The 12,534-nt window shown below is 51.1% G+C and overlaps 1 protein-coding gene across 5 annotated transcripts in view; it reads left to right on the top strand.

The window, feature by feature from the left end:
* The first annotated feature begins 9,894 nt into the window (after window positions 1-9,894).
* LOC144717905 (uncharacterized) overlaps window positions 9,895-12,534 on the top strand; it is a 64,549-nt gene continuing 61,909 nt past the window's right edge. For 2 of the 5 annotated variants that reach the window (XM_078593700.1, XM_078593698.1), the window contains exon 1: window positions 10,853-11,533. In XM_078593700.1, coding sequence (XP_078449826.1) covers window positions 11,327-11,533 — 207 coding nt within the window. In that variant the 5' untranslated portion in view covers window positions 10,853-11,326. Of the gene's footprint in view, window positions 10,330-10,852; window positions 11,534-11,686; window positions 11,913-12,534 lie in introns of those variants that run through there. The other 3 variants (XM_078593699.1, XM_078593701.1, XM_078593703.1) reach the window with 3 other exon arrangements.

The following is a 12,534-nucleotide window of genomic DNA, read 5'->3' as shown; positions in this document are numbered from 1 at the left end:
CATTCCGGGCCAAGGTTAACATTGCTGGCGATTGATATCTGAACCGGTCCTGGTCAACACTAACCCGTACCGACCGGCGTGGTGAAGTATAGTCAAAAGCCGCACCCCATAACCAACACAGCGCGCGGGGTAGCTGTCATCCAGCAATGGATTGACATTCCATTTAAAATTCGTAAAATAACTGTTAGATACACGAGGCAATGAGAGCTTAAAGATTACATTACGTAATGGACAAAAAAATTACGCATCGAAACAATTTAGCTTTTTTTTCTTTCGTACTCAAGAAGAGCCTTGCATGTTGTTGCCAGCCATTACTTTCGAATGTATAAACATCTCTGAATGAATCGGCTCCTGAAAACAAATTAGCCTCCACTCAAGGAACGCAAATAACAAGAACAACAACAACATTGATTGCGCAATGCCCCAATAACAAACGGGTCTCGGTGCCGCAGGGGTTAAGTCGGAAGGGCGCCCGCAGCTTGAACTCTGCGTGCCCCAGCGAGGCAATTAGAATGGGAATGAGTGACCTCTTACTGCTCCCAGTGGGAATGCTGCCGTGGTGCAATGGTTATAGCACTACTGGACTTGCAATGATGACGGCTGAACGATTAATCGATTTCAAATCGAAATCGCAATTTTTTAAACAATGCGATTAGCGAATCGCAAAGGCTGCGATTTTTTGCGATTTGATAAGTCCTATTACTTTCATATTGGAATTGTTTTATTTTTTATTATTATAACTTTATTTAACTTAACAGTTGCTCTATGTTTGGTTGTTATATTTCAATTAAAACATTTGATTAAATACATGTTGGAAGCAATTCATATCTTTTAAGTTATCATCCTTGCATGAGAATATATAGAGCAGTTCATATTTTGATGGTATCATGTGGTAATGCTCCATCACGTTTCAAAGCTATTACGCAGTGAATATTGAACTGGAGCTTGACTTTAACAAATTTAATCGCTAATCGCAATCTGTTAGAAAAATCGCAATTAGATATTTTCCCCAAATCGTTCAGCCCTATGCATGATGCCCCCCACCCCCCGCTCTTTCCACCCAGCAGAATAAATAGGCACATGACAGTTGATGGGCGCGCCTCGGTGACGAGATGTTAACTACCTCGCCTGGTATACAGGAGGTCGTGGGTTCGTAACCGAACCTCACGACGCCTACTGTGTATTTGGAGTTTGCGTGTCTCTCTCCCCATGGCCGCGTGGACCAATTTTTCCCTCCACATTTATAATCAACGCGCATTTTGGAGTATTTGGCTGCTTTACATTTCCACACGAGACGCCACTTGATAATAGGGTTGTTTTCCCCTTTCTGCCAACAAAACAGGTGTTAAGATGTTAAAACACCAAACTGAAACCTTTTCAAGGAATCATTTCTGCTTTAACCACATATACTTGTTTTGCAAACCGCACGAGGTTATGTTACTGCACTACAGTCATCCACGCTTGGCCAATGCGTGTTTGTGAATGCGGCACGCACAGACCAAAGAAAACTCACAAGTGTGGGACAACAGCCGGTTGTTTTTCTTCTTCTGCGCTGCCCTGCCCTCTGCTGCCCACCAAGGAGCGCCGCAGCCTATAACACCTGTTTTTTTTTGTTTAACACGTTTTTCTTTGTTTAAAACTTTATTTTTGGTTAAACACATTTTCTTTTTTAATTAACACTTTTTTTGTTTAACACGTTTTTTTGTTTAACACGTTGGCTTTCGCGACCAATATCATCCATAAGTTGTTTTTTTTTTTAGGGGGGGGGGGGGTGTTAGATCGCGTAAATATAAAAATGTTTCGTTGAAACCCGCCACCACCCAACACAGCCAAATCGTAAGGGTTGTCACGTAAACAGAACGTGGCCAATTCGTCACTAGTACAGCACCACCGGTGTGTTGGAGAGCCGAGCCACAACATTTACAATCCGAGTACGACGATTCGCCAGTAATTACAACTAGCTTCATCAGGCGACAGCCAGATTTGTGGAGAAGTCCACCTGTTTCGTTCCTTACATAGAGGCGTAGATGTGGTGACCACGCTTCTGCGCTCTTGCGCAAAGTTAATCTATGTACATCACGGTTGCCCATCCAAGCACTCTCTATTGCTGAAGCTCGCGTTAAGCCTGCCGAGATGGGGCGCACGGCGGATGATTCGGTCACCTGATTTGAATGAACAAATTGATGCCGTCACTCGCCACTTTGACGATTTGTTCAACAGTGCGAGCAACGCGGATTGCAGCCTCATTCTATCCCACACGACCACATCAAAGGTTCCCCATGTAGCCTTTAAACAGACTGTTGGGGTAAGTGCTGTTTGAAGGCCTTGCACGGTCCGACGCACGAGGGGGGATGGGTTGGCCAACACCACGCCCAGCCGCCTTTGTCTCCCCAGTGGCGATGTTCATGCACCGCACCGGTGTACTCAGTTGGTGCTCAGTCGAAACTACGGGAGACCCGGTGTAACAGGCTAAAATAACCCCGGCCCCGATTAAACCCGGGTATAGTTTGGCCCAGGCCAGAGTATAACCGGGGGGGATAAAGTGTCCTAGGCTAAACTACACCCGGGGGTTTAAACTAGACTGGGCCAGACCATACTCCTCCAGGCCAGAAGATGCCCCATGTAAAAGTTCAAACGAACTTCAATCGATATCTAAAAAGCGTATAAATGGAAGTAAGAATCTCAATTTGATCAATTGAAGCATTTTTAGGGTTAGGGATAGGGTTAGGGATAGGGTTAAGGTTAGGGTTAGGGATAGGCTTAAGGTTAGGGATAGGGTTAAGGTTATTATACAACAAATTCTGTTTGAAGCAATCAAAGTCTATGTGTTTACAGTTTTAAATAAAATGTTGGAAAAATTTAGTAATTCATGTGTATATCGCTCAACACTATTACTATCATGGGGGTATGATTTGGCCTAGAGGGGTATAATTTGACCTCGGCCATAATATACCCCAGAGTATAAATTGGCCGATGCCATAATATACCCGGGTATAATCGAGCCTAGACCGTTTTAACCCCGGGTATACGACGGCCTGGGGGTATACTACGGCCTGTTACACCGGGACAGGTTCAGACAATCGTCACTGGTGTTGACCCGCAAGCGCGCACACACACGCGCACGTACACAAAAACACCCCCATCCGTTTGCTACCCACTGAGATTCTAATGACTCATGCCAAAGCGCACGTCGACCACGTGCCAAACGCGTGCGCACACGCACATAACTCTCATGCCGTCACACTTCTGGGGTTGGGGTGTGCGCTCTTGTCACAGCAGAGGAGGCGGGCGGGGGGGGGTGGTAGGCTGCTGTGTAAAGTTTCATGTTGATGTGCTGGGGATGTGATCATGCTGGGGGTGTGTGCAATGCGTGCGCGCGTGTGCCTATGGGCAGGTAGTGTAGCAGGTAGCGCTGCGCTGCGAACCTCTGGCGACCCATGTTCGATTCCCGCTCACGGCCGACACCAGTGACGATTATATGAACCGGTTCTGGGCCTCCCCTAGGTCGACTCAGCCTCAAATGAATACCTGTTGTGTAAATATCACCACTGGGGAGACAAATGCGGCCGGGTGTGGTGTTGGCCACCCACCCCCTCGTGTGCCGTGCCGGCCTTCATAGGTGCCCGCTAACAGCACCTGCCCCTACAGTCGGTTAAGGCTATACGGGGGATCTTTGTCTTTGGGGAGCAGTGTCGCAGTGGTCAGTGATGCACTGCGCTATGAACCCGGCGACCCGGGTTCGATTCCCGCTCACGGTCGACACCAGTGACGATGATCTGAACCGGTCCTGGACCTCCCCTAGGTCGACTCAGCCTCAAACGAGTACCTGGTGCGGTGCGTAAAAACATCGCCACTCGGGAGACAAAGGCGGCTGGCCAACCCACCCCCTTACGGTCTTCATAGGTGCTCGCTCACAGCACTTGCCCCAACAGTCTGTGCAGGCTGTACGGGGGCATCTTTGTCTATGGGCTCGTACGCGTTTCGTTAAAACACTTTCACTGGACCCAAAGAGGGAAATCGAAATTTAAAATAAAAGTTCACTTTCGAGTTGATGGCTTCCAACGCGTGGTGGGCCGCGTTGCTGATTTTGTGTGCAAAGAATAGTGATGTCACCTTGGCATGCAAGGCATGCTGCGATTCCTGTTGCGTTTGCAGTTGAATACCTATTCTTCTTTGCAGATACAGTACTCGTGTATTATAATTACCGGACTTGGTGTGCATTGCACTATGAATCTGGCCGTCTTAGATCGATTCTAGGCCACGGCTAACATCAGCAGGGCGAGTTTTACATGAACCGGTCCAATCGCTCTTCACAGACCCACACTCACCAGAGTGGGGAAGTATGGTCACGGGGGGGGGCTTCATCCAGCAGTGTATTCACAGAGGGAGGGCTGTAATTGATGTGAATTAAACGATGAGTTTTTGGAGACTGTTCAATTGAGTTAGTTGCGCAATGTGTACATGGGAAGTGACTTGGTGGATTGGTTATTCGCGTGCTGCATGATCAAGTGCCTGCAATGCGTCGTTGTTACTGTAGCAATACGATCATAGCTGCACGCTGTTTGGTATTATATGGCGTCCGATGATTTGTCCAAATCATTTTCACAGTGGCAATTGTATGCGCGACAAAGCCTCGAGACTACTGCATCGATGAGCGTTGTTTGGCTTAGCGTTGGTGGAAAACCTGGAGAAAACCCCACCAGGCACACGAGGGTTTTGTAGAACGACTCAGCACCGCACGGGTAGACTAGATAACACATTCCTGCGGAGGGACCTGGTAGAAACGTTGGGTTGCTCGGTCAATGGCCAGGGTCAACGGCGGCGTGGTGTATTCCGCAAATATGCCCGACTGTGAGGGCGGGCACAAGCCGGCGTGAGTAGGTTAAACGTTGAGTTTTATAAGGGTACCACGGGGTGACCAGCCCCTCCCCACCCAGCCCCACCCCTCCCACCCCCCACCCAGCCCCACCCTCCCCACCCAGCCCGCCCCTCCCTGCACGACGGACGGACACAATAATCCCCTTGTGGGCTGGTGAACCAGGAGGTTCCTACCAGTATACATCGCTGTTTTGGCATCACCTGGCCGCCTCGCAGATCCACACCCAACAACGACTGGCGTGCAATCTCCTGTGGGCACCACTACCTCGCCTGGTATACAAGGAGGTCGTGGGTTCGATCACGACCCTGACGCCTGCTGTCTATATTTGGAGTTTGCACGTGGATTTTTTTCCATGTCCTCGTGTTTTTTGTCCCCCTCCACATTTAGAATCAACATGCGTTTAGAGTGATTGGTTGCTATGAAAGTTTCACGTTGATATGCCACTAGGATTAGCTACCATTTGTTGGCCAGTTCGCTTCTGGAAAAGAGCTATATATATAGCTGAGTGGGCCTTACCTGGGAAAATTATTGTTTTATAAATAGTCTCATCCCCTGGCCTCTTCACAGCTTCACGCCTACAACGTCTGGCATGCCACCTCTTGTGGTCACCCAACTACGAACTCTGCTCAACAACTCCTCCTGATCTAGGGTCTACCGCTGTGTTGTTACGCGTCGGAGATGAGCACATCGGCTGCCGTCAAGTGGGGCCTGGGGTGTTACGGTTTTGGCGGTGTGGGTTCATGCGTTCTGCACTTGCGTGTTGGGGGCTATACGGAGGGGGGGGGGGTCTTTGTAAATTAATATGAAGCTGGGATTTTTGGATGGATTGTGGCGAGTCGGTGCAGTAGCGCAGCGTGGGTGGCGGAAAGTCCACCCCGTTCCGCCAACCCCGTCCCACAATTACCCCCCGTGTCTGAGCCTATCCGGCCCATGGGCCCCAAATGCAGCAGTTGCACCGCCTGCACACTCGATAGCTACGCCATTGGTGGGTGGTGGTGGGTGGGTGGTGGTAGGTGGTGGTGGGTGGTGGTGGTGGGTGGGTGGGTGGATGGTGGTGGGTGGGTGGTGGTGAGTGGGTTTCGGTGGTGGTGGTGGTGGGTGGGTTTCGGTGGTGGTGGTGGGTGGGTGGTGGTGGGTGGGTGGGTGGGTGGTTGGTGGTGGTGGTGGGTGGGTGGGTGGTGGTGGTGGGTGGGTGGTGGTGGTGGGTGGGTGGTGGTGGTGTGTGGGTGGGTGGGTGGGTGGATGGTGGGTGGTGGTGGGTGGGTGGACACACGCTATTCTTGCACTCGTGTGCTGTACTGTCCTGTATCACGTTCAAGTTCACGTTCATTTATTCGGTAGAGCCCTGTGAGCCATTCGGCTCTTGAATCGGGTGCAACCGCAACAAACAAAAAACAAAAACATGAACAAAAAACATCTTAAAGTGAATATGTGACTAAGTGCAAACAGAAAATCCAAGAAAAGACAGTGGATGCACGCTGTTGCACTTGCATAAGAATTTCAAGGCAAAGGCAAGCTGGGTGAGCGACTGTGATAGAGATTTGGGGTGGGGGTATGTGTGTGTGTAGTGGTAGAAAGTGGGAGTGTTGGCTTGTGGTTGGATAGCGCGCGGTGGTGACGGCTGGATGCACGCTGTTGCAATTGTGTGTTATGGTGGTAAAGTGATTGTGGCCCGACCTATGCGTGTGTGTACATAGTGGCAGGGGTGAGACTGTGTGTGTGTAGTGGTAGGGGTAAGTCTGTGTGTATGTAGTGGTAGGGGTGAGTCTATGTGTGTGTAGTGGTAGGGATAAGACTGTGTGTGTGTAGTGGTAGGGGTAAGACTGTGTGTAGTGGTAGGGGTAAGACTGTGTGTGTGGTGGTAGGGGTAAGACTGTGTTTGTGTGTGTAGTGGTAGGGGTAAGACTGTGTGTAGTGGTAGGGGTAAGACTGTGTGTGTGTGGTGGTAGGGGTAAGACTGTGTTTGTGTGTGTAGTGGTAGGGGTAAGACTGTGTGTAGTGGTAGGGGTAAGACTGTGTGTGTGTGGTGGTAGGGGTAAGACTGTGTGTGTGTGGTGGTAGGGGTAAGACTGTGTTTGTGTGTGTAGTGGTAGGGGTAAGACTGTGTGTGTGTGGTGGCAGGGGTAAGACTGTGTGTGTAGTGGTAGGGGTAAGACTAGATTTGAAGCTTTCGTGACTGCAAGGATTCATATTCTTAGGTTTTTTCGGTAAAGTCACGTAGGTAAAACATTAAAATTAATGAAAGTAAAATAAAATAAAAATCACGACGTTTCGGAGGCAACACGAGTCTCCGTCATCAGGTGGGACCGTCACAGCCAGATTTGCTGCATCAAGTGAGGCAATGATTCAAGATGTAATCCCTTAAAAGCAAGTTGAGGGGGGAGGAGAGGGGGGGGGGGAGCTCATCAGAATGTGGTAGCCAATGAGTGGAACGTATCCAATGTAGCAACGAAACGTCATGTTTCTGATCGTTTCCGCGAGCACAAGTCAGATCTGAAACACGGCAGAACTGATTCTTCGGCCGTTGCCGATCATTGCTCCAACTCGGTGGGCTCTCATGAAATTGTCTTTTCCGAGACCAAGGTTCTCTGCAAACCTCCCGGCTACCATCAAAGGTTTGTACACGAAGCCATACAAATATACAAACACAGACATAATTTCAACCGTGATGATGGGTACAAACTTAGTAATCATTGGAAAGATGTTATCAACCACGCGAAAAAAAAAGACTTAATTACACATTTTTGGACCATCTTATCTGACAGGCACTATTTTACTGTACTTTACCGAGTGTTAACATCCCCAGTGTTTAACAGTACTCTCTTCATTGTTCAGCCAGCACTGGTATAAACATGGGCATTTTCGTTCTTTTCTATCATGTGTATCAACAGGTGCTTGTACACACACATGTCCACGTACACTTGCACCCCACTCTCTTTTGGCCTCCCCTCCCCCTCTCTGTCCAATGCGTTGGCGTGTGCAGCAGTAGTTGCTTGCGCTCAACCACGTCCACGCCGCCGACTTGTACCACGTCGTGCATTCTTTTGGCCCCGCCCCCCCCCCTCCCCCTCCCGATGCGTTCTACGTGGCACGTCGTGCCGTCTTTGAGCCCCGCCCCCCTCCCTCCCGATACGTTCCACTCATTGGCTACCACATTCTGATGAGCCCCCCCACCCCTCTCCTCCCCCCTCAACTTGCTTTTAAGGGATTACATCTTGAATCATTGCCTCACTTGATGCAGCAAATCTGGCTGTGACGGTCCCACCTGATGACGGAGACTTGTGTTGCCTCCGAAACGTCGTGATTTTTTATTTTATTTTACTTTCATTAATTTTAATGTTTTACCTACGTGACTTTACCGAAAAAACCTAAGAATAGGGGTAAGACTGTGTGTGTAGTGGTAGGGGTAAGACTGTGTGTGTGTAGTGGTTGGGGTAAGACTGTGTATGTGTAGTGACAGGGGTAAGACTGTGTGTGTAGTGGTAAGTCTGTGTGTGTGTGGTGGTAGGGGTAAGACTATGTGTGAGTAGTGGTAGGGGTAAGACTATGTGTGAGTAGTGGTAGGGGTAAGTCTGTGTGTGTGTGGTGGTAGGGGTAAGACTGTGTGTGTAGTGGCAGGGGTAAGACTATGTGTGAGTAGTGGTAGGGGTAAGACTGTGTGTGTAGTGGTAGGGGTAAGACTGTGTGTGTAGTGGTAGGGGTAAGTCTGTGTGTGTGTGGTGGTAGGGGTAAGACTGTGTGTGAGTAGTGGTAGGGGTAAGACTGTGTGTGTAGTGGTAGGGGTAAGACTGTGTGTGTGTAGTGGTAGGAGTGAGGCTGTGTGTGTGTAGTGGCAGGGGTAAGACTGTGTGTGTGTGTGGTGGTAGGGGTAAGACTGTGTGTGTGTAGTGGCAGGGGTAAGACTGTGTGTGTGTGGTGGTAGGGGTAAGTCTGTGTGTGTAGTGGCAGGGGTAAGACTGTGTGTGTGTCGTGGTAGGGGTGAGGCTGTGTGTGTGTAGTGGCAGGGGTAAGACTGTGTGTGTGTGGTGGTAGGGGTGAGGCTGTGTGTGTGTAGTGGCAGGGGTAAGACTGTGTGTGTGTGGTGGCAGGGGTAAGTCTGTGTGTGTAGTGGCAGGGGTGAGACTGTGTGTGTGTAGTGGTAGGGGTGAGGCTGTGTGTGTGTAGTGGCAGGGGTAAGACTGTGTGTGTGTGGTGGTAGGGGTAAGTCTGTGTGTGTAGTGGTAGGGGTGAGGCTGTGTGTGTGTAGTGGCAGGGGTAAGACTGTGTGTGTGTAGTGGTAGGGGTGAGGCTGTGTGTGTGTAGTGGCAGGGGTAAGACTGTGTGTGTGTGGTGGCAGGGGTAAGTCTGTGTGTGTAGTGGTAGGGGTAAGTCTGTGTGTGTAGTGGCAGGGGTAAGACTGTGTGTGTGTAGTGGTAGGGGTGAGGCTGTGTGTGTGTAGTGGCAGGGGTAAGACTGTGTGTGTGTGGTGGCAGGGGTAAGTCTGTGTGTGTAGTGGCAGGGGTGAGACTGTGTGTGTGTATTCTAGATTTGAAGCTTTCGTGACTGCAAGGATTCATACTTTTAGGTTTTTTCGGTAAAATAACGTAGGGGAAAATAAATAATAATAATAAATAAATAAGCAGAAATTATTTTTTTATTTCTAATATTATTTCCATTCTTTATTATTTCTTTTATTTATTTATTTTTACCTACGTGACTTTACCGAAAAAACCTAAGAGTATGTGTGTGTGTAGTGGCAGGGGTAAGACTGTGTGTCCTGCTCGATGTGTTTGGTGGTGTTTGGTGGTGTTGGGGGTGGTGTTGGGGGTGGTGGTGGTGAGGGTCGTGTGGGTGGTGTTGGGGGTGGTGGGGGTGGTGGTCGTGTGGGTGGTGTTGGGGGTGGTGGTGGTGGGGGCTGGTGGTGGGGGCTGGGGGTGGCAGGGCGCGATGCGGCGATTGGCTCGCGTGACAACAACTCGCGGGGCCAATGGCGAGGCGCGTTCGGGACACTACGCCCTCTTCTGCACGACACGCCGGCCTTTAATACAACAACAACACCACCACCACCACGAAAACCTCCCCCACCCACCCCCCCAGACCACCATCACTACTACCGGCGAGCTCAAGGCGGGATCCAATGGCAAGCCGCCTTGCTGCTGCCCTCACCGGCACATTGCCAGGGCGAATGGGGAGAGACGTTCTTTGACAAAACAACAAAAAAGGTGGTGGTGGCGGGAGAGAGGAGGAGGAGGGTGAGTGCCGAACGCCTCCCCGCGTGTTTACATCGCGGGCAAAACGCCGGCTCGCGGCTTGGCGCGGCGCAAAGCGCGGAGCGGATCGACGGAAGCGTGAAAGTGGAACTGGACTACTTCCCAGTAGCGGCGTCTTTCCACTTCTTACACCAACGACGTGTTCCACCTCCTCTACCTCCTCATTCCACCTCCACACGTTTCTCGTCGTCGCATAGAACGGTACGTAAACTGGCTCGGTGAGACGTTTCGTGCGGGTTTAGACGAGGAATGTGTTCGGGAGAGATGAGAGAGAGAGGTGAGAGATGGGAGAGAGATGAGAGATGGGGCGGTGCGGCGTGGGAGGCCGCCGGGTTTTTGCGGATCCGCGCGGATTGCCGCGCCGGGTTTCGCTATCCGCATTTTCGGTGAAGGTGTGGTGATGGTTGTGGGTTGTTGATGGTTGTTGTGGGTGGTTGTTGATGGTTGTGGATTGTTGTGGATGGTGGTGGTTGTTGTGGGTGGAGGTTGTGTGTGTGTGGGGGGGGGTTTGCTTCGGGTTCGCGATGAAAACAACGCGGCTTTGCAGTTTTAGCGGCAGCGATAACAAACATGGCCCCCTCCTCCCCAACCCGAACACTTTAAACGGGGACGACTCGAGAGAGAGATAAAAGTACTTGTGCGTGCGTATCGATACCTCATCTAATAGGGACACTTTGGAAGGGGGTAGTTGGTGGTGGTTTTGGGGGGGGGGGGTGGTGGTTTTGGGGGTGGTAGTAGTGGTGGTTTTGAGGGTGGTGGTGACGCCGGTTGTGTTTTTTTTTATCAATCTGCGGCACAAGCGACGACTTTATAAGTTGTGTTCGTGTGTGTGGTGTACACCGGCGGTGCACGCCGAGTGGACTGTAAGGAAGCCGGGTTCTTAGTCTTCGTTTTTAGCGGGAGGAGGAGGAGGAGGGGGGTGGTGGTGTTGTTGTGTGGGGAAGAGCCCCCCCCCCCACCTCATTTAGTATAAAATCTATTTTATTTGCCTTCGGGCAGCATTTTTTTTTTAAATACCAGCAAAAGGGTACGAGATCAACAACAACAACAACCTATAGGAACACCAACTACAAGTAAGCTAAATAGATAATAAATTCCTCGCCCGCAATCAAAATTTGTTTTAAATTTTAGTCCGCCCACGACCACCACCATCATCACGACCACCACCACCATCATCATCACCACCACCACCACGACCATGAGCTCGGCACGACACGGCAGGGCCCCGTCTCACCCGGGCGCAGTCGGCATCGCCGCGCCCGGCGGTGGCCGCCCTCCTCCCTGTGGCCCCGTCGGGGTCAAGGTCGAGGTCAGGTCACGAGGAGGCGACGATCCGGGCTGGGAGCCGCCGGGCCGTGGTGACGGCTGCCGCAACGGAGATTCCGGCTTCCCGGGCCGGCGCAAGGTATGGGGACGAGGATAGGTTGGGTTGGGGGGGGGGTCTTTGGTTGCATTGAATGCTGCCTGGGGGGTTTTTCATGTCCACAGAGTGCGGTGGTTACAACCAAACCACCCCACACGAACCTCTACAGCACCCCCCCCCCCCCAATTCGTGTAACGAGAAGCTAAGCGGGCGTTGAGCCTGGCTAGTGGGGGTGTGTGCGAACACCGGCGCAGTTATCGCTGCTGTTGTTGTTGTTGCTGCTGCTGCTGTTGTTGTTGTAGGTTGCTTCCGTGGCTTGTATTGTGAGCGAGGGTGGTATGGCAAACACCCCACGTGTCGTTCCCCCTACGCAGTTGCAGGAGGCTTTACCCGCCTTAACCGACCGGCACTGACCAGCGAGGTGAAGTATGGTCAAACGAGCCACGCGTGGTGGGGAGGCCTTTAACGTGTGCGGGCAGCGAGTTGATGGTGTACATGAACGCATGCGCCGCGTTTACCCGATTGCTAAGTAACGATTACGCGTTTATACACGGTACTTACTGTATGGCATATTGCGTGCATCTTGGTGCGAGTGCAGTAGTTTGTTTTGAAATGTGTGTGTGTATGCAATTGTATGTAATGCAGGTTGGTTTAAGTGTTCCGTGGGGGTAATAGCTAAGTGATTTAGACGTGCACGCATAGGCGGTCCAACGCACATCGCGATGCCGCTCTGCAATGTACGTGCCGACACTTTCACGTGGCCTCGAAGTGCACCTAGCCTGGCACGAGCGCTGCTCGGTGGCAAATGGCGAGTTTGTTGCCCGTACTAAATGTTAGACCGAGCATCGCAATACGAGAGAGTAGCCAAGCATGGGCTGTTCATCCTCGACCATGCTTAATCCACCGTTGGATGAATCCCGCGAGAGCAGTGGCTACAATGTCCGCGATCTTGCGACGATGCAACCACCTGCACCCGAGCAGATTCCATCGGACGCGTTAGGTGCCTCCTTCCCTTGGCTGTCGTCTCTACCGTCATTATACTT

This window comes from Lampetra planeri, chromosome 4 (genome assembly GCF_965212315.1).
Source record: "Lampetra planeri chromosome 4, kcLamPlan1.2.h2, whole genome shotgun sequence".
Taxonomy (NCBI): domain Eukaryota; kingdom Metazoa; phylum Chordata; class Hyperoartia; order Petromyzontiformes; family Petromyzontidae; genus Lampetra; species Lampetra planeri.
The sequence above is the reverse complement of the archived record's forward strand: the minus strand, read 5'-3'. Positions and strand labels throughout refer to the sequence as shown.